General features: G+C 40.9%; 1 protein-coding gene across 5 annotated transcripts in view; it reads left to right on the forward strand.

The window, feature by feature from the left end:
* Positions 1 to 284: 284 nt before the first annotated feature.
* The window catches only part of nlrc5 (NLR family, CARD domain containing 5), a 55,710-nt gene continuing 33,093 nt past the window's right edge, over positions 285 to 22,901 (forward strand). For 3 of the 5 annotated variants that reach the window (XM_034205882.1, XM_034205885.1, XM_034205884.1), the window contains exons 1-10: positions 285 to 330; positions 2,841 to 3,181; positions 4,411 to 4,503; positions 11,940 to 12,125; positions 12,306 to 12,460; positions 14,143 to 14,274; positions 14,621 to 14,936; positions 16,811 to 17,285; positions 18,044 to 18,197; positions 18,919 to 19,049. In XM_034205882.1, coding sequence (XP_034061773.1) covers positions 2,857 to 3,181; positions 4,411 to 4,503; positions 11,940 to 12,125; positions 12,306 to 12,460; positions 14,143 to 14,274; positions 14,621 to 14,936; positions 16,811 to 17,285; positions 18,044 to 18,197; positions 18,919 to 19,049 — 1,967 coding nt within the window. In that variant the 5' untranslated portion in view covers positions 285 to 330; positions 2,841 to 2,856. Of the gene's footprint in view, positions 331 to 2,840; positions 3,182 to 4,410; positions 4,504 to 11,939; positions 12,126 to 12,305; positions 12,461 to 14,142; positions 14,275 to 14,620; positions 14,937 to 16,810; positions 17,286 to 18,043; positions 18,198 to 18,918; positions 19,050 to 22,901 lie in introns of those variants that run through there. The other 2 variants (XM_034205883.1, XM_034205886.1) reach the window with 2 other exon arrangements.

Consider the following 22,901-nt stretch of genomic DNA (forward strand, 5'->3'; position numbering starts at 1 on the left):
GTTTGAGCACCCTCCATGAAACGTCAAGCTACCCCACAGCACCCCCTAGAGAAAATCTCTGGCGCCGCCACTGCATATATGTCTCTTTTTTATCACTCCAGCTACTCTCTTTTCCCATATGTATCATTGAAATAACTTATTAGCGATGTAGTTCAATAAACAGACATGCTTTCTAACCATCCACTGTTTCTGGCTTTCGTGAATTCACGACGACTGTGTCTGCGCAGCTCGAACGCAATAACGAAACCAAAACTAAAGTATTTACTTTGGTTTCGTTTTCAAATAAATGACCTAACTGCAGAAAGATGCAGTCTAAGATCACAGCGGTTGGTGAGTGCTTATTTTATATCAGTTTAAAGCGGGTTTTATTGAACTATTACATGAACAGAAACTGTAATGTTTAATGCAGCCTAAAAGCTTTGTATGCAGCTGCAGAATAAAGACTCGGTGATGCTCGTTACCTTAAATGACCTATAATACATTTCAGGTCAGGCTGGAGGTAAAAGTTCACATTCCCTCAATACTTCATACGACTTTATATTAAAACTTAAGGCATTAAACGATGTATTACCTTGAAAAACAGAAGTTATGTGTAGCCTATATATATATAAATAATAGGCTATATATATTATTAAAAACGCATTAATAAAAACACGCATGCATTCAAAATAGCTGCGCCATTGTAACTTATATTGACTACTATTCTTAATTGACATTTCCCGTAATAAGTTTAACAGAAGGCAAGGCAAGGCAATTTTATTTATGTAGCCCCTTTCAGCACGCGAAGTGCTTTACAAAATAAAAACAAAAGACATTTAAGAATAAATACAGCATAAACACATTATTAAATGGCATTTAAAAACAGGCATAAAAAAGCAAAGATAATGAAATAAATAAATAAACACAGCAGGTACAGAATACATGAATAAAAGGCTACTGCAGTGTGAGTATGAACAGCTCAATTAAAAGCAGCGGCAAAGAGATATGTTTTTAGTCTGGATTTGAAAATAGGGAGTGTTTCAGCGGACGTGCACGATCCGGTAAATGTGTTCCAGATTGTCGGAGCATAATAGCTAAAAGCTGCTTTTCCATGTTTAGTTCTTATTCTCGGAACAGACAGCAGACCCGACCCAGAAGACCTGAGACTCCTGGATGCTTCATAGTTATGCAGGAGATCGTTTATATACCTCGGTCCTAAGCCATTTAGTGATTTAAAAACTAGCAATAGTATTTTAAAATCAATTCTTTGGTCGACTGGAAGCCAGTGTAAAGACTTCAGAACCGGACTGATGTGAGCCACTCTTTTAGTGTTTGTGAGGACTCGAGCAGCAGCGTTCGGAATCAGTTGCAGCTTTCTGATGGAATTTGTTGTGAGCCCTGTGAATACACTATTGCAGTAGTCAAGTCTACTGAAGATGAAAGCATGGACACGCTTGTCTAAGTCCTGTTGTGACATTAGTTTTTTAATCCTATATATGTTCTTCAGGTGGTAGTATGCAGACCTTATAACTGTTGTAATGTGACTGTTAAAAGTCAGGTCTGAGTCCATCACTACACCTAGATTTCTAGCTTTATGAGTTACTTTGTAGTCTGCCGACTGAAGCTCGACGATTACTTTTACAGAACTCTTTTATAATAGCATTTACAAGTATCTTATGATATGATAGAAATGGATACATTGCATGTGAAAAACAACCAGATCACGTGTGTGTCATGTTGTAAATAATTCAGATATTACAAATGAAAGTAAACATCTCCATTAACTAATTGAAAGAGGCGTAATATATCAATAAGGTGTTTTATCTTTCTTACCCCGGATTTGTTCTTATTTGTTTTTACTTTACAAACGTGTGCTTTCCTCTTTATTTAATGTTAGTCTACTCTTTCATTTGGTCTTACACTGCACTGTTCCTTGTACCGGCTGTGGGAAGAAATGATGGATTTCTGATTCCTATCAAGAAATGTGTCATTTTTTATTGGAAATGGAATACTGTAAATAGTAATATATTTACTATTATTACTTCCCTTCTTGCACTTTGCCAACAGTGGCCTTCTGTGTTATGATAATGATGTTTGTTGGTCAAGAAAATAGTTGGTAGAAGTACTCAGATCTTGTACTTGAGTAAAAGTAGAATTACAAGTGTGTAGGAATACTCTGATACAAGTAAAAGTCCTGCATTCAAAATGTTATTCAAGTAAAAGTACAAAAGTATTGTTGCATCAAAATATACTTAAAGTACCAAAAGTAAAAGTACTCACTATGTAGATTGGTTCATTTCAGAATAATACATTATATGTATTGATTATAATTATTGATGCATTAATGTGTTTATGACAGCTGGTAATGGTGCAGCTATAGCTTTAATTACTATACTGTAAGTTAGCTTGCGAATTTACTCCAGGTGTAACTAAAGTCTGATTTAAGTTTTGATTATATTTCACATCATTAATCCAAATCTGTAAAGTAACTAAAAGGTACTTGATAAATCAAAGCAGTGGAGTAAAAGTATGCAATTTACCTCTGAATTGTAGAGTACAAAGTAGCAGATAATTGAAATACTCAAGTAAAGTACAAGTATCTCAAAATTGTACTTAGTGCTTGAATAAATGTACTTAGTTGCTTCCCATCTCTGGTCAATAGTGTCATTCTGTAGCAATACAAGGGTTTGAAGTGAGAATGTTTACATTCTCTTGACTAATATCATAGTCCCATTAGTTTTATTAGAGGGTTATTTAGTTTTGTTGCATATTCTTCCTCAATCAAAGGTGTCTTCAGTTCAGATTGTGCGTGAATTTACAAATGTGGGATTGTGTTCATGTTTGCCTCGTTTTTTCATCAGCTGATGGAGTCTGACCATGGATGAGGAGGTTGACCCTGACAACGAAAACGTGAACTCCGTCTTGGCTCAGGAATCCTCAGAACTGCTCCGAATAATTAGCGGTCAGACACCTGTGGTAATAATGAAGTTGTGCGAAATGATGCCAAGTGAGGGACGTTGGGACATGGTCCTGGGCCCCGGCAGCTCCTCTGCAACACACAACATCGAAGCCATGTTGAACTACTATATTATGGCCAAAGCTGCAGATTGCTGCAACTTCCTTCAGAGCGTGTGTATCTTGTGCGAGAACATCCCTATGCATCTGGAGTCGAGGCTCATGTCAGTGGCTGGAAATGCAAATAGTAAGTATAAAAAAATGCAATGTGCGTGCCTCCTCAGTCACGTAGTGTCGAAAACTCACTTCAGTGGTCAACTGACTAATGAGCATGACATTTAAACAAACATTGAAGTTAATAGGAAATACCACCTAAATTAATAACTCCAATATGTTATTTCCATGGCTTAGAAAAGTTCATTCCATCTGAGAGGAAAGAAACTTCTCTTTTTCAAAACCAGAAGACAAAGATGTTAACCTGAAGCTGATTTTATTGACCAACATAATGCTTTTCATTATTATACCAAAATGAGTTTCATTATAGGTTTATCCATTTTAAGCAGAACTTATTCCACTACTGCCCAATTAATTGACCTTGGAGCAGTTCCACAATTTACACGACATGGGTAGTGTAAAATAACATCTAAAGTTTAGTAATTCACTATGGTAATTCAACAACAATGATACAGGGCATGATTTATGGCAATATTTCTCTCTCTGGTTTAACAAGGAAGTGTGTAATGGAAAGCACCTTTAATTACGGCATTTATGGGGTGTGGCCAGACACCACAGTGCTGCCGTTTGAAATGCATGTGTTTGGTAACACATTGTTCCGTTAACAATTTGTTTTTTGGTTGATTGCTGAAAGGGGCACACATACAGAAGTATATTTTAGATTTAACTGTCATAGTCCTTTTTTTACGTTTAAGTATGTGGATATGAGATCACCTGATTATTTTATTAAAGGCTTATGTAAATACTTATATTTGTTTTTTAACTACATTTAAACAATGTTTGACTGCTCAGTTGATACAGGTGCTGTTGTTGTGTAATTTCTTATTGTGCACACAACTATAGTAGCTCCCGAAATAAAATGTGGCCTACCTGGAAGATTACATTGATCAAATACAATGTTAGGCACCAGTGGTCTGTATTGAGGTGAAAATAGTTTTTGTAATGTCTTCCCTCTTGTTTCATAATCATTATCTGATTTACAGTGAAGTGCCCCAAAGCACAAATAGCATTGACAAACTCAATAGGAAAAGTGAAAGCAAAAGAGGGGAGACGCATCAGAGATCACCATTAGTTTAGTAAATCTTTTTACTTTTGTTTCACTTTAGGAATCCCCTGCATTCCCTTTGATTTTCTATTGCCATGTCTTGATGAATTGAAGCACTAATCTTTTTTGTAATGCTCCAGTATTCTCCAGGATTTGTTCTGTACTATATGTTTGTTTTGTTTTTTTCTGCATTGTAGATGATTGTGAAAATTCCAGTCCTAGTGTAACGGATGGCAAGACCTCTTCACCGCTTTCAGAGAAGCAGCTCATCAAACGCCCACGGATTGGTAGTACATACACACAACGCGTCAACTTTGTTATATTGCAGCTACAAATTAACTTGGCACCTGGTTAAAGTTCATTGATTTATTAAAACTGGATACAGCCATGCTGCTAATATGTGAAATTGCAGTATACTGTAATGTTAAAAAAAAGTTTGTCTTTTCACTTACTATAAAAGGTCATTATTTTCTTTTTATACTGTGAACCTTTTAAAGAGTTAATTTGTGAAAGGTCTTCATAGTTGACTGAAGCACTTTTTATGTGTTTGACCTTTCAATGTAAAGTACATGGGGTGGGCTGGCGGGGTCAAACAAATACAGAATAAATCACAAATGTCATCGCACCAGAAAATGGTGAGCAACTCTCCTTCCATTTAAAATATTGTATCCAGTTTCCATAATATATCCAACTAAAAGTCTCTTTGAGTTTTCTCCTTGCATCTGCGCATATGTAGACTGTAAAATGTTTGGCTGTAAAATTACAGTAAATTACTCGCTACTAGTTGCATGGATTTCACAGTAATGTACTGTAAATATTTCACAGTAATTTACTGTATATATTTTACAGTTAATTAGAATAAAAGTACAACTAAATACTGTGACTTTACAGTTGCCATGCCCATATAATTGCTGTGATATAGCAATACAGAGCTGTGGTATTATGGTACCTTGCTGTACATAAATTACAGTAATTACCTGTATGTTCACACTATTACTGTAGAAGTAATGCAACACAGTAGCCAGTAATTTACTGTGAATATACAAATCTAAATAATACGATAATATATTGTAAATTTGACTGGGATTGTACCATAACTACACAATTCAATCCACAAAGAAAATGCCCATTTAAACTTTTTATTACTCCATTGAAGTGCAAAGTACATTTCACAGTGTCTTGGAAATGTTGTTACGGCCCCAACCTCTACTCTGCGGTAGTGACTCGTGCTGAGACCCGCAACATGAAAGAATACACGCAATAACCGGTACTTGGTAACGAGCATTTATTGACAATCAGCCGTTTGCTCACACAAGCGAAACGGGAAACAAAAAGAGGACTGGCCAAAAGGAACAAACAGAAGGAAGGAACCCGAGCCAGCCACACCACGGGCCGTAGGACCCCGAGCTCCCCCGCCTAACCAGAAATCAAATATAAACCCTGTGGGAAACAAAATAAAGCCGCGAAAACTGGACTACCAGGGGCCTATACTACGAAGCTGGTTCAACCTAACCTGGATATGTTTGAGTTAGCCGGTTGGCCTAATCCAAAACATACGCGCTCTCGCTAAACGGTACTACGACGCTGGTTATCAAGTGGATCGCTCAAGCCAGCCGTTTCCTATCTAGTTAGGTGCGCGTTCACATGAAAGGGGTGGTATTTGGAGCATTCGACCAATCAAACATGGAGAAGCGCACTGACAGCGCAGCGTCATACTTCCTGAATGAAAAGTTAACTTTAATACTAGTCAAAAATGAAGAAGTTAAACTTTAAACATCCATGACTTAAACACTTTATCCAGGATAAAAGCCACATAGTCTGCACCTGCAAGGTGAATACAGCTGGCAAAAGAAAAAGTGTTTGAATGCGTACATTAACAGGTTTATGATATCACTGCCCCGTCTAAAACACGATCTGACTTTAATTACATTTGTCTCGAGTGTTTCGTCAACTTAATGTGTTGCTTAAAATAATACTTCTGCATGCAGTATGTGACACTGAGTGTTGCACGGCCAGATACGGCTCAGCTGACTCCGATAAGAAAATATATGATACATTATGAAGTGATATTACATTGCATTTAGCTGACGCTTTTATCCAAAGCGACTTACAATAAGTACATTCGACCAGGAAGACAAAACCTTGAAGAAAACAGAATCATATAAGTACATCAGGTTTCATAGAGCCAAACATTTCAATTGCTACTCAACTGGCTTTAGGTAAGCCAGTCCTTTATTAGTATAAAAGTGCTTCGTTAATAGTTCTAACGCTCGAAGTGGAGTCGAAAGAGATGAGTTTTCAGTTTGCGCCGGAAGATGTGCAAGCTATCTGCCGTCCTGATGTCAATGGGGAGCTCATTCCACCATCTTGGAGCCAGGACAGCAAACCCACGTGTTTTCGCCGATGGGAACTTGGGTCCCCCTCGCAGCGAGGGCGCAACGAGTCGTTTGGCTGATGCAGAGCGTAGTGCACGCGCTGGGGTGTACGGTTTAACCATGTCCTGGATGTAGGAAGGGCCAGATCCATTCGCAGCATGGTAAGCAAGTACCAGTGTCTTGAAGTGGATTCTAGCAGTTACCGGAAGCCAGTGAAGGGAGCGGAGGAGCGGAGTGGTGTGGGAGAATTTAGGAAGGTTGAAGACCAGACGAGCCGCTGCATTCTGGATGAGCTGCAGAGGTCGGATGGCACATGCAGGTAGACCAGCCAGGAGGGAGTTGCAGTAGTCTAGGCGTGAGATGACGAGAGCCTGGACCAGAACCTGAGTCGCTTTCTGAGTCAGCTGGGGACGTATCTTCCTGATGTTGTAAAGCGTGTATCTGCAGCAACGTGTTGTAGCAGCGATGTTTGCAGTGAAGGACAGGTTGTTATCTAGGGTCACACCCAGATTCCTTGCAGTCTAAGTCGGGGAAACAACTGAGGTGCCGATGTTGATTGTTAGGTCAAGAGTGGGACAATCTTTTCCCGGGAGGAAGAGCAGCTCAGTCTTGTCAAGGTTGAGCTTGAGGTGGTGAGCAGACATCCACTGAGAGATGTCAGCTAGACAAGCAGAGATGCGTGCAACGACCTGGGTCTCTGAGCGGGGAAAGGACAGAATTAATTGGGTGTCGTCAGCGTAGCAGTGGTATGAAAAACCATGCGGGCTAATGACTGATCCGAGCGAGTTTGTGTACAGGGAGAAGAGGAGGGGACCAAGAACAGAGCCCTGAGGGACCCCCATAGTTAATTGACAAGGGTCGGACTCAGACCCTCTCCAAGTCACCCTGTAGGTACGGTCTTTCAGGTATGAGGTGAGGAGGGAAAGTGCAGAGCCTGAAACTCCAAGTTTTTGGAGAGTGCGAAGGAGGATCTGATGATTCACCGTGTCGAATGCAGCAGACAGGTCCAAAAGGATGATGACAGAGGAGAGGGATGCAGTTTTGGCAGTGTGCAGTTCCTCCGTGACAGCAATGAGAGCAGTTTCTGTGGAGTGACCTGCCTTGAAACCAGACTGGTGCGGATCCAGAAGGTTGTTCTGATTGAGATAACAGGAGAGTTGTTTAAAGACAGCGCGTTCAAGTGATTTAGACAGGAACGGGAGGAGAGAGACAGGCCTGTAGTTTATAACATCAGACGGGTTGAGAGTGGGTTTCTTTAGGAGAGGGTTTGCTCTTGCCTCCTTGAGACCGTTTGGAAAGTGACCAGAAGTTAGAGAAGTGTTGATGAAATGGGTGAGAAACGGTAGAATATCATGAGCGATAGTCTGAAGGAGGTTTGAAGGGATAGGGTCCAGAGGACAGGTGGTAGGGCGGGCAGAGGTAATGAGGGTAAGAACCTCACTTGGAGAGAGAGGGGAAAAGGAGGTAAGTGTGTTGGTGGAAGGAGGGTCTGGTGACCCAGCGGTGAGTAAAGGTGAGTCAGAAAAAGAAGAGCGAATATCAACCTTTTTTTCAAAGTGGGTAACAAAGTCGCTTGACAGAAGTGAGGAGGAGCTTTTGGAGGGTCCAAGAGGGTGGAGAAGATGGAAAATAGTTTTTTAGGATTGGAATAGGAAGATTGGATCTTATCTTGAAAGAAAGTGCTTTTTGCCTGAGAGATCGAAGCAGAGAAAGAGGAGAGGAGAGCTTGATAGGTTAGGAGGTCGTCACGGTGTTTGGATTTCCACCATTTCCGCTCTGCTACCCTAAGGACGGTTCTATTAGCCCGCAGTGCATCATTTAGCCAGGGAGCAGGAGGGGACTGACGAGCCTGCCGAGATGTGAGAGGACAGAGCGAGTCCAGAGTGGATGAGAGAGTAGAGAGGAGAGTTTCTGCAGCAGAGTTTGGAGGCAGGAGTTGGAACGAATCAGAGGAAGGGAGGGCTGAGAGCACCGACGAGGCAAAGGTAGAGGGGGAGAGGGAGCGAAGGTTACGGCGTACAAGTGTAGGATGGGAAGAGATTAGTTTGTTATGTTTGGAAAGGGATAGAGAGAATGAAATGAAGAAGTGATCGGATGTGTGGAGCGGGTTTACAGAGAGGTTAGAAGTAGCGCAGTTCCTTGAGAATATGAGATCAAGGACATTGCCAGCTTTATGAGTTGGTGGGGATGGAGACAGTGAGAAAGCAAAGGCGGTTAACAGAGATGTTAGTTTGTCTATCTTCCCCGTCTGGAGGTTGAAGTCTCCGAGAAGTACAGCGGGAGGACCAGTTGCAGGGATGAGTGAGAGGAGATTATCTAATTCCTCCAAGAAGTCCCCCAAGGCACCTGGTGGACGGTAGAGAACAACAATGGTTAACTGTATAGGATGGGTTACTGTGACGGCATGGAACTCAAAGGTGGAAGGAGTTAAGTTAGGTAGCTTGAAGAGGGAAAAGCTCCATTTGGGAGAGAGCAGGAGACCAGTGCCACCTCCTCTGCCAGTTGGTCTGGGTGTATGGGAGAAGGAATATGCAGTGGAGAGAGCTGCTGGGGTGGATGTGTTGGATGGAGTAATCCAGGTCTCAGTGAGAGCAAGGAAATCCAGAGACTGCAGGGAGGCGTAGCCAGAGATGAAGTCAGCCTTAGGAACAGCTGACTGGCAGTTCCACAGGCCACCTGAAACTAGATGTTGGATCTCAGTGGAGCACGTGGGATAGACGAGAGCAGGCCGGTTATATCGATTACGAGATACACGGGGCCAGTGATAATTGCGAGAAGACACATGAACAGGAATGGAGAAAATACACATGATTATAGCACGAGGGGCTAAACAACAAAATAAAATGAAACAAAATAGAAAATAAAAACACCAGCGATACTTTAGCTCAATCAAAGTAGGATTTGCCTCCTCTTTGCCTCCCTCGTGACTCCTGTAGGACTCCAATGTCTTTGTCAGTCTTACTCCTGTAGGACTCCAATGTCTTTGTCAGTCTTCGGCTGTCTGACGCTGAAGCTGACGCTCCAGGAAAGTGATACCTAAAAATGGACGCCTGATTGCTCAGTTCTCACAGCTGTAGGGGCACACCCCTCTAATGAGTTAACTATCTACAGCTGATGGGCGACAATAGACTGGCCCTGCCTATATTAATAATGCAGGCTTGAGTGCTGAGACCTGTGAAGCAGGTTTCGCCTGAGCAGATCTGAGATTTAAAATCTCTCAAAAGCGATTTAGCCGTTTAAGGTACAATAACAATTATACAGAGTCGAATAAATGAAACCGAGAAGTCTAATTAAACAAGAATATAACTTACAGTGGTTGCTGCGTCAATAGGTAATGTCGTCACCGGGTCCAGATGCACACAGACTGTAGGCTACTTAATGTTACTCTGATCCGGTTACTTATGTTGTGGCAGATATTTAAGTAAGCTTTCTTAACGCTTTCTAATGTTATAATAGTCAGATTGCTCTGAAGATGGGAGGTGATATTCTATTAATGTTCACGTTCACACAGTCGGTGATTTTTGCCGGCCGTCTTTCCTGCGACGGCAGCTTTTCTGTATTTCCTTTCTCCTGTAATATGATTTGATCGCTTTAAACTCCGCACACTGAGCTCTGATTGGTCAGCAGGCAGTGCTTTCACTGAGTTGAGCTCTTAGCCTGCAACCTAACCTGGTCCCGACCAGGTTAGCCGCTAAGCACAAGTTACCATGGAGATCTAGCCTGCTAAAAAGAGAACCAGCTTCGTAGGACCGGAAAGCCGGAGTTTTCCCTGAATTTAGCCGGCTAAGCGAAAATCCTGCTTCGTAGTATACCCCCCAGGTCCTCCAGGCTAAACATAAACACATCTGCAAAAATATGGCCTACAGCTCAAAATGGCAAAGAGGTATTCTAAGGACAGTGTCTCTGGCGTTAGGATAGGCGAGACATCCTTCTCCTCCAGCTTCTCTTTATATATACACACGGCTGAGTGGAATTTGGAACACCTGGGCAGAGGCGGAGCCAGGGGCAGACCAGGTGCACCTGGGCAGAGGCGGAGCCAGGGAGACAGAAAACAAGGAGGGGAGCACTTAACACATGTCTACACAGACATCCACTCAAAGTTAACAATTTTTCTGAAGAATGTGCTGACATGGGGGTTTAAATTGCCATGCCTCTTTTTGGCTTTCGAGCCCGTCTCAGGTTTAATGCCCAGGAAGCACCTGAAAACAATAAGCCAAGACAACAATTTCAATTTTACATAGATGTATATGTTGCCTCATTTATTTTAAGGCACATGCAGCGGTGCCCCTTTCAATTTAAGTAAAACCTGCACCAAAGAAAGAAATTAGTATTTAAAGCCAAGCAAGAACGATAAAAGCAAGAAAATCACTTAATTTGTTGTGTTATCACAGAGGATGGTCTGAATACAGTATTTTACTATGAAATAATACAGTAACATGTTGTAAAATCCTGGTTAACATTTATCCTATACATTCACATTAATTAACTGCCTGTATTGATTTCACTGTGACATTCTAAATTACAGTGTTATATTGTGAACATTACAGGTAAAGACTGTAAAGTGGTAAAACAGTAATTTATTGTAAAATATTACAGCTAAATATTGTGAAATCATGGTAATATTTTACAGTGTAACATTATGTCCTTGATGCCTTGACATGAAGTTCTCGCATTTCCTTGACAGAATTATTAGTGTCAACATCAAGATGTAAACATAACATTTGAAATGATAAGAATGAGATGTTTCCATTCCACAGTAATGTGCAAATGTAAAGGGGTTACTGGCATCGTAACTCTGTTTCCTTTACTGAGTATCATATTACCAATGACAGCCGGTTCTCGAGTTCAGATGTGCTGAACCAAAACAAGCTTACTTGACCAAGAGCAACCATATCTGTTAATGTCCAGCACCTGAATTATTAATTTAGAATTTTATATTAACAATAATATTTTTACATTTTAATAATACTATCAGAAATATACATTTTATTTAAAGTCGCTCAAAGTCACTTTACATCTCATAACATCTCTATTTAGATATATAATATCATGTGCAATAAGCAACAAAGCACAAGTAATACAGTCAAACATAATTTAGATCAACAATAAAATATGCAATTATTAACAGAACGCGATAACTTACACAAAAGTCTTATCCCGTTTCACTTACTGTTACTTTTTACACACTTTGAATGTTGAGTGTTATATAATAACTTTGTTTTTGCAAATTAACAGAAATGTTTATTTGAACCAGCTATTACAAGTACTAAATGTTGTCATTGCAACTTTTGCAACGTATCCAGGAGAGCAATTCTGCCCTCTACACATTTTATAATGTTTGATTCCCACAGATCACTGGGAACGGTACATTGCTGCAGTGATGCGGTTACTGCAGCGAAGGTGGGAGCGACTCAGTGAGCGCCTGGTGAGGGACGTCCAGCTGGAGAGGGTGTGGGTCAGCCTGAGAACGCCAAACAGAGGGAGGGACAGACCTGATCAAACCCCTGGATCAGCAGAAAAAGGGGGAAGAACACCAGGTTAGCATGATAGCTTTCAACATGTACTTTCATGTGGTACATGTGTAGATGATAGAAACAATAAATGGGTGAAAAAACAATGAACCTTTAAAGAAATTCATCATAAATACACAACATTATTCTAATCATGCATTAATGAAGTCTGCTCGACATTAACTGAAACACATTTTCAACAAACAGAGCCCGATGGGGATTATGGCTTCATGGAATCCAGAGTGACATTGGAGACCTTCCTTAACGGATGTGCAGGGAAGGTGACAATTCTTGTCGGCCCGGCTGGATCAGGAAAAACTCTGCTGATGTCTTGTTTAGGACAGCAGTGGGCACAACGGCTAGTAAGTTTAAAACATTTATCATTCAGAGTTCGGCAGGTAAAATGTTATTTTCTATGTACTTTGAGTGGGATTCAACTTAAGAGTCAATATTTTATCGACATATCAGTATAAATGATTTGAATTTCACTAAAAAAGACAAAGAAAGTTAAATTATAAAACCACTCACCCTTAAAACACATACCTAAAATAAATATCCATGCCTATGGAATGATTTTAGAAGCATAAAAACAAATAAGATCAAAACCAACACATGAGAACACTAAGGATAAGAAGGTAGCACCTGTAGGAAAGTTAGCAGCAACATCAATCACCAGATGGACGGCGGTGCTATGTGTAGGAGCCAAAACGTTGATTTATTATTTTGATTATTTAATCATTTAATGTATGTAATGGAGTATAATTGATTGGTGTAATTTGATTGGGATCCGCAGCCACGGTGGGGCGGAGCAGCTGATTGGTGCTGCGATTGCCTCAGCTGGTTAAAAGAGTCCTGCTGATTATACTCTGGGTTCTAGATTGGTTGTGAAGCCACACGATTTTTTGACCGCTGCATTGCACTGCAGAGAAGAGAAGATTTGTTTATTTAAATGACGAACACTGTTTCAACATCGTCTGGTAAGATACCTTCATGTGTGTGTTTTAAAGAAGAGAACGACCAGTGTTGAAATGGAAACGATAACATGGAAATAAATGTACCAAAAACAAACAATATATCTCTGAGTGATGTGTGAGCGCGTCGGCCAGGCGCTAAAACCAAAGAACAGAAAATAGCTTAAGAAAGGTGGAAAGAAGGCTATTGTATGGTGTTAAGGAGGCGGACAGCTTCAGGATATCTGCTGTTCTGGAACCTGGATGTTCTGCATGGTCTTAATGCGACTTAGTCCAGCAAGTTGACACTTAAGGCAAAATGTCACCTGGAAACTATTTCTGGCACCAAGTGGTGTAAGCAAATAACTAATACTAATACTGTAGGACCAACACAAACACTTAGCAGCTACCAGTTCCACCTCAGAAGGAGCTCCACCAATTTCACACATAAGTGTCGATTTACAGGTCTTGGGAAGTATGTTTGAAAAACGTTTTATAAACCCTTTTGTTGCTCCAAATGAGGGCTGGTTAAAGCTGATGCTGAACCAGTTTTTCATGTTTCTATTGCAATGGCCAGCACTTTGGCCCAAACATTTTTGAACATAAGCACCAACAATCTGTCGCCACTAGTTCTTTAATGTCCATTGGGTTTGTAGGGTCTTAAAGGTTTTCCAATCCTTTATGTGCCATTAGAAACACATTCAATGGCTCCCTGTATCCAACTTTAATATTTGTTGGTCAGGGTTTAAATATGTGTCATCTGGCATAAGGGTCAGTAATATATAAAAAAATGATTTTACAAGAGTACTTCAGGAATTCAGCATTGAGCATTGCACGACTTCCAACATTGTCAGGCTCATGATTGTCAAAAAAGGAGAAACTCTGCAAATTTGCTTTTTGCTAGTAGAGGCTATCCTTAAAGGGAAACAGGCTGCAGCTACCTTTTTAAAAAAAACATATGCAGTACAACTCCACAAGACCTGTTACAGACTTTGGTGTGTACTGCCCTTTAACCGTTTCTTCTCTGCTTGGTTGATTATTGTACTTTTATTTGGTTTTTTTACTGTTTTTTTTATCCTCTTTGAATTGTCAAGGCCCCAATCCCTTCGTCTCACCTGTTTGTCCTGCTGGAGTTTCGTCACCTCAACCTGCTGTCCTGCCCTCTCTCCTTGTCTGAGCTGCTATTCCGACACTACCTTCCTCTGAAAGGATGCAACGAAGCAAATGTATGCAGACACCATCAGGACTTTTCTATTTGTACATTGGAAAGTAGTACTTTAAACATTATATTACATTTAGAATAGTATAATCATATAAACCAAGAAATGGAACATTGTCAGTGTCACACAAAAAAATAGGGCCTAGTGTTGGTCCTGAAAGTTCAATTCATACATTTACAAAAATAACTCTTACAAATCTAATTGAAATGACCTGTTATAAAAGAATGAATAGTTTATCTCAGAGCAGATAAGAAAATAAGTAGTAAGGGCAGGATAAAAGTTACCAAATAAAAGTATGTAGACTCAAGCGAGTCGTATTCAAAATTCCTCATGTTTTCTGTTTTCTGAACAGAGAGCCATTGTGGATTACCTCATCTCCAATCCAGAGCAAAGCTGTTGGGTGCTGGATGGCTATGACGAGTTTCACAGCAAAATCACCAAACAAGAGTTGCACGGAGAGCCGTTGGACGCAGACAAGTCTCTGCCTGTTTCAGACCTGGTCTCAGGGCTGTTAAATCGGCAGCTTCTTCCAGGATGTACCGTGGTGGTCACCTGTCGTGCGCGAAATGTCAGCGACTTGGAAGGCTTATCCGACAAAGTGGGGCATCTGCTGGGGTGGGACCGCCATGAAATCAAGGAGTATGTGGACAATTTCTTTGGATTAAAAGGTGAAAACATGTTTACATTGTGATATTTGTAATTCTGCATTGCATGTCTGTAGAATGAGGAAATGGGTTTCCATGGGACACCTGAAGCACACAGAAGGAAATTGTCCATTGCAGAAGTTCTCACTTTATGAAAATACTCTTGTTTTAGGCAATGGGTGGCATCTGGGTACAGCGTGCAGGCACAACTTGATGCAAAATTAACTGTGGACTTGTCTGTGTCCTGAGTCCTCAAAAATTCCTTGTATTCGTCTGATGATTTTAACGTCCGTCCTTACCGACAAAGTTCATGATTCTCACCGTCTTTCCAATAACAACGGAAAATGACCCTATCTGATTTTGACATTTAGTTTCCCAAATGCAGCTCCTCTGTTTAATGCCTTGAGCATTTTAGGGTTGTATTAAAGGTGTGAAAGGGGATTTATAAGTGGATACCATTAACAGATACAATGACAAGGGGAGAACATGCATACTTGCAGCAACTGTGCACCACATGCTGAGTTATTTAGTTGGTTGATGTTATTTTGGTCACTTGATTTGGGTCCAGTAGTTATTTTGTATTGTAGACAAATACTTATTTATATAATTTTCCAAGTACCTTGAAAACATAGTTGCAGTAAAAGATGATTCCAAAAACTCTCCTTGTAGTCTCAAGCACTTCTTGGCATATGAAGTCAATTTTGAATGCGTATGCTGCTTTCCAAGTTTCAGGAAATATCACCCAATGATGTTTTCATCCACCAAACACTGGAACATGCAGCAAGAACATTTTTTGAGAGAGAGAGAGATAATTTAGGATGTAATCCTTTCTCAGACCATTTACATGCACAAAAACATATATAACAAACTACAAGAGAGGGGAAACTCCAAAAAGCATAATAGGGCCCCTTTATAGCTAGTTTTGATTTGGATAGAACTCGTATAATGCAATCCCTGTGCGTTTTAAAATCAACCTTTTTCACCTACACATATTTTAAATTACTCTGGGTTACCTTTGCTCTGCTTTAAGATGGCCTGGGCTTCACCATGCTGTGTCACAAGATCACTAAACTGCATATAATACAAGATCACTAAACTGCATATAATACAAGATCACTAAACTGCATATAATAACAAGAATCATAACAGATCCATCCATCTATCCATCTTCTCCCGCTTATCCGTGGTCGGCTCGCAGGGGTAGCAGTTCCAGCAGAGAGCCCCAAACTTTCTTTTCCCTGGCGACATCAACCAGCTCTGACTGGGGGATCCCAAGGTGCTCCCAGACCAGCGAAGAGATATAATCCCTCCACCTGGTCCTAGGTCTACCCCTTGGTCTCTTCCCAGCTGGACGTGCCTTGAACACCTCCCTAGGGAGGCGCCCAGGTGGCCTCCTTACTAGGTGCCCGAACCACCTCAACTGGCTCCTTTCGACGCGAGGAGCGGTTCAACTCCGAGTCCCTCCCGGATGACTGAACTTCTCACCTTATCCCTAAGGGAGACACCAGCCATCCTGCGGAGAAAACCCATCTCGGACGCTTGTATCCGCGATAACAGATGCAATACAAAATAAAACTTGAGAGACAGGACTATGTCAATCAAGCCTGTTTGAAAATACTCCCGCAGTCATAAAATAGTTCTGATAAAGCATAACAAGCAAAAACAACTATTCTATGGGTTTAAGATTACTGTGATATCTGTGGATTAGGGGGGTATTTGTGCTGATCTATCAGGCAAAGGGTCAGTGGTTTGACCCCAGCCTCTCGGATTACATGTTGAAGTGTCCTTGGGCAAGATACTTAACCCCAAACTGCTCCATTGTAAGTCACTTTGGATAAAAGTGTAAGCTAATTACATGTTATACTAATCGTTTCTTAATGTATGTCTTAACTGCATAGGTCACTCATCACACAAAGCTATCGGGCCGCAAGCAGCAGATCTTCTTCTTTCCAGCCGACACCTCCTCGCCATGTCATCCCTCCCTGGCCTCTGCAACACCTGCTGCATCTGTTTGGAGTATTTATTATTGGAAGCGAGGGAACCAAGTAAAAGAGAGATACATAGAGAAAGTGGAACTGAGGCAAGGAGAAACGCGGAAAGCAATGAAGAAAAAGAACTGCACATTCCAGGAGGAGGAAGAGGGGAAGAGGGCAGGAGAGGAGAGAGTTATGGTCCGAGGGGAGATCAAAGAAGAGGAAATGACGACATATTGACGGATGGAACAAATGGTAGAGCCCAGCCAACTCCAACAGAAGCCCAGATACCCCCCACCCTTACCCAGATCTACCTCACTGTGATCTGTGCATTCCTCAGCCGTGACCCTGACGCAACAGAGAGCAACGAAGGGTCAAACGCCACGTCAATTCCACAGAGGTGAACACATAGTAGAGCACTGAACATTAACGCCATTAATAACGGCGCTCCATAAATAACATTTAATTTCAATCTATTTGATTGACAAAGTTAATTCAGAGTCTGATCTCCGGTTATGAAAAGCATTTTGTACAAAGGGAACTGGAATCCTGGGAGATTTTTTTCAAACAAATAAGCAACTATCCAACCGAATAATCCAGAATCCAATACAGTTCATAAAAATCAGCCCACCAGCGATACTAAATGGCCACTTTCTGGTTAAAACTGCAATTTTGGATCCTGAAAATGGCAGAAATTGATTCAGCATCCTCAATGACCCCCAAAACCACACCAATATTGTCCAAAAATACAGTTTTAAACTATTGTCTGCATAGGCTATAATGGTAATGAATGCAAATTAACGCAATTAATGCATTTATGCTATTTGGGCAAATGGCCCAACATAGGAAAGTTAGTATCTGGCAGTTTCTATGTGCTTGGGATCCGTACTATACATATCTAACATACATGTACAACTATGGGGTACTCAACATTTCCGTGTTCACAATACAACTATGAGCTGTCAACTAGATCAAACTCCTGGCAAGATTTATGAGCAAGATAGCACAACAACATCAAAATGTCTCCAGAGAAAGCTACTAGTGCAACATATTCATTTAATTAGTTAATTTCCAACAGTTGCATCTTCTCATCATCATTCATTATATAAAGTGAAGCAGATGTTTTTTTTATTATTTGTGTTTTCTGTCTCTGTGCAGTGTTGTGTGCACTCTAGGTCGGTACCGATCTGAGTTGTGTGAGCTGAGCCAGCTGGCCTGGAGAGGCGTAGAGGAGAGCAGGATCCTCTTTACGAAAGAAGACATTTCTCCGGAGGTTTTGGACTTTTCTATCAGGACAGGACTCTTCTCACAGGTCAGGCAATGCGTGTACAATACGTTTTAGTGTTAAGGGTTTCTTCTGAAACTAGGGGGTGTATGTGTCTGTGTATTTTTTGGGAGAGCATCTGTCGCCACACTTTCTTTAAACCATAATTAGGTTTGCTCAGTGTGCAACACATATAGAACACATGTTCGGGAAGCATTAAACATGTTATCACTCAACATTGGAGGGGAATTACTCATGCATTGGTATTGGGAGTGAAATAAGATCCGCTTTTACCTTTAGTGATGGGGTATCTGCACTATTGTATAGTATAAACAACCACAATCAATCCCTCTGGAACAAACTTTAGGATTTTAGCCTTTGCAGACCATTATCTTGCACAAAAACCTATACAACACACTACAGAAAGAGAAAACCCCAAAAAGCATAATAGGGCCTCTTTAAAGCTAGTTTTGATTCAGGCATAGCTCATATGATGCGATTACCTGTGAACTTTGAAATCGCCTTTGCACACCTTCACATGTTTTAAATTATTCTAGTTTACCTCTACCCTGCATAAAGCTGGGCTTCTAGAGGATTCTAGAGTTGTAATAGCTTTGGGGATGATGTAATCATAAAATGTGGCTTAATATATTCAAATCTGCTTGCACATCCTCCATGAAAAGACACTTTTAAGCTCAACTTGGAACCTCGACTTTTCACAGTTGAGTTGGCATGATAAATAATATTTGTGTCCATATCTTCCTGTCAGGTGGAGCTCAGACGTGAGGATGGTGGGCTTGTCAACTCCTACTGCTTCAATCATCTGACATTACAGGAGTTTATGGCAGCACTCAGAATCATGACCAGTGCTGATGTTAGCGACACGCAGCTTAAAAAGAGGTAGGGAACTCAATTCTGGGAAGACATGAGACACATCACTTGTAATCAAAATGAACTACAACTGCTGTTTTTACATTGTATTACATTATCTGTTTGTTCTGCATTTACTTCCTCATGTAGGTATTTAGATTGTGGAAAAAATCACAAATTATCAGACTAAATGTATGTACAGTGTAGCCTGTATTATACAACCCAATTTCAATACCTCTTTTAAAATCTAAAATCGTTTACTAAAAATACCTCCTCTAAGCTTTGGAATTCCTTATTTGGTGAAACTCCATCTGTTTACACCACAGCACGTCAGTCCAGGTATCCGCCCACTTGTTGCTGTATGCAACCTGTACCTTCGCTAGAAGGATCATCTTATATGAAAAAATTAAATGTCCAATTAAACATCACAGAGCTTATTTCTAAACACAATACCCAACACCTCAGTCATTAGTGTGCCGGATGTATTATCTGAATATTTAGACCATTTGTAGAGTACTAAAGCATTTTCTGCATGTAATCTAAGGTGCTCTTTACACGGGAACGAAACGAGTTGTCTCTGCTACTATTCTCTTTCGTATAGCCCAGTGGTTCCCAACCTGGGGGACCCAAAGATCGTAGGGGGGGCGCCAGGCCTCAGATGATTTGAGGCAAAATATCATATTTAAACTTTTTTTTTTTATATAACTGTAACTCAATACATAATATTCACTAAAAGCCTTGTCTCTTCATTACAATACAATATACAAAATAATTGATTAATTCATTTGAATAAAAATTCAAGTTAGTAGCTATTAAAGACATAAAAATACAAAAATGTATAATTATTTCTTTAATAGAAATGTTTCTTCTGCCCGTAAAGTATCCAAACCAGGCTTTGCTGGAGAAGCGCATTTTTAAAACATAGTCATTGTCCATGCCGGTTTCAGTCAGTGGCGTTTTCTCCTGGAGGCCCTGTTTTTTTGGATTGTAGTTATAATTTTAATAAATAAATAAAAACACTTCGTTTAGTTTCGGAAATTCTTTGTTGTGTGTTGCTGCCGGCCCGTCTCTCCCCCATTCTCATTGAGTATTTTACAAAGAGTGAAACAGCACCCCTGTCGATGTTATGGTGAAACAGTAGATGGCACTCTCTGTTGCGAGAGGAGGCCAGCCGAAATTGGCTTCCCTTGGTGAAAAAAAATGGAGGGATTGACCAATCAGATGAGGCTCACGTCATGCCCCTGCCAACCTGTGATTGGTCAGGGCCATGCCAAGGGAAGCCAGAGGCGGCTGGCTTCCCTTGCCTCACAATCCAATCAAATCGCATCAACTTAATGTTGCAGTGACGCATCCTAAAACCCGGAAGTAAGCTGCGCTCGGTTTCCCTCGACAAAAAAGCAATGGGATCTCTCCATAGGATTTTGGAAATTAGCTCGAAATAAGGTCAGTGGAAAACGAACCTGTTAGATAAATGCACGTTGTGTTCAGTCGGATAATATCCACATGTCTACCCTACTTTTATAATTTTCTAATCATAAATCTAATCGATAGAAGATAGATAGCGCCACTGCACCACTCTCACCGCCGTTAGAAAGTAGCAAGCAACTGAAGCAAGTGCAATTATGGAGGGTGGAGATTTGGAGTATTTAATCAAAAATAATTGTACTAAACTTCCGCTACAGCAGCAACAACAAATAAAATCTGATGACAGGCCGATGCCTAAACTGGAGCTGCGAGGAAAAAAGGAGCGAATCGGACGTAAAACGTTAAAGGTCTCCTGATTTAGTTTGTGAATGAATGCTTATTAGAGTTTGGGCTGGAGAGTGCGTGCGGACCTGTTGGTTAGATAACAGGCGTGTGTAAGTCCTGCATCTGTATGATACAAATGTGTGTAAAATGATACCGGGTGCTGTAATCACTCATCTGGTTACGTTATTACATTGACCACCACACCCCCGACCCAAAAGAAAGGACGTATTATTGGCTTCCCCTATTTTTTTCCCCACGCCACGCTAGTTGGATTATTTGTCACAGTTGCTCCGATCAGATCGGTCTCCTCCATTTCGATTATTTACGACTTTTGAATCCACATAAACACATCGGCAAAATCCGGCTTACTTTGAGCATGTGTTTTAAACAGTTTAATCCCTTTGTGAATTGTTTCCACTTCTGCGCCGTCCTTTAATTTCTTCATACAGCGGGAATCCAAATGAATTAATCCTGAGTCCAATAACCATCAAAGTCACTCCAATAGTGCTCCTTAATTACGCTTTCATCCTCCTTTAACAAAATACTTCACATTCATCCAGTTTGTGACAGTAGTTGTAGCATTTTTGAGACTTTGAAACTTCAATTACCGCTGTTGCACCCCCCCCCCGTGTGTGTGTGTGTGGGGGGGGGCGGCCCTTCCAACAGGAGTCATTTGGGGGGGCTCTTGGGAAAAAGGGTTGGGAACCACTGGTATAGCCCGTTCATTCACACAAGGCCGTAACAGAACCGTGGAAACGGACCCCTAAAACGATAACGGGTCCCAAGGTGGATAGATCTGCGGACGGAACGCTCTGGGGGGCCAAACGGCTCCGTGTGTGTGTCTATTAGGGTTGCCAGAAACTGACCATGATCAAAATCGATTATTCGGCAGCCCTGGCGAATAATAATCGATTAATCGACCGAAAAGTGCTATAGAAATATAATTTATTATTATTGAGCCGTATCCGTGTGAACGGAAGACTTTTTTGATATCGAATTCGGTTCGTTTGCGTTTCGTTTGCGTTTCGTTTGCGTTTGTGTTCCCGTGTAAATTTGGCCTAACACTCTTCCTGGAACATACCAGGAATAACCTTGGAACAAGATTACCCGTGTAAATTGAGTACACTATTAGATGTCTGACCTTTCTCCCAAAAAAGGAGGCTAGAAATTCACTGATGCAAGCAGAAAGCGAAAGCTCCAATTACAGTGGTAAAGAGTCAGGGGTGGGGGGTGGGGTGGTCACTGACATGACAGATGTCAAGAAACATACATCATGCAGCAGGAGGTTGCGTCTGCCACCCAATAAAGGTTTGTTGTTTATGGCCATATTAAAGATTATGTTTCCAATTTGTTTGTCTTTCTGCCTAACGTTTTCCGGAATAGCACTGAAGTCTTCACCTTTTTGAATGAACATTTTTCAGCACAGGATCCTAATTAGGTTGCTATTTTAGTTTGTACTCCCTTGGTTGGCTAGTAAAAAGCCAGTGTGAACGTGACCAGACCTAAAACGATATTTATTTTTCCGTTGTCTGACCAAATTAACCAAACTGTAGGTTTAAAAGTGCCCATGGACTCCTTCTAAAATATCTACTGTGTATACGAACAGCCGAAACCCTGTGATTTCATAACGACTTGTTTGCTTCTTTAAAGTGGACCTATCATGCAAAATGAACTTTGTGATGTCTTTTATACATTACATATGTGTCCCCGGTGCGTCCGGGAACTCACGCAGCATCAGAAAATAAAACCCTCTCTCTTTTCCTCCGTACCCAAATCTTTTAAAAATGGGTGTACAACGAGCGGATACAGATTCCATCCGAACTGACGTCAAATCGGCAGCGGACCCACAGAAAGTTGCTATCAGAAATAATGCCTGACGTGTTTTGGACGTAATCTCGTCTTTGTTTACATTAGCAAGCCTCGCTAACACTCAGAGCTAACCTGTACTGTGTAGAACATATTTGTTTAAAAAGCAGGAAATACAAAAATAACTCACCTTGTGATAAACCTGCAAGAGAAAAAGCATTTGAACTCCATACTATTTCAGAAATAATCCTTGACGTGGTTTAAACAGGATGGCGTTTTATCACAGCAGAATTTAACTTTATCTCCGGTAGAATTCTGATCAGGCAT

The sequence above is a fragment of the Gymnodraco acuticeps genome, unplaced genomic scaffold (assembly GCF_902827175.1).
Source record: "Gymnodraco acuticeps unplaced genomic scaffold, fGymAcu1.1, whole genome shotgun sequence".
In the NCBI taxonomy this organism is placed as follows: domain Eukaryota; kingdom Metazoa; phylum Chordata; class Actinopteri; order Perciformes; family Bathydraconidae; genus Gymnodraco; species Gymnodraco acuticeps.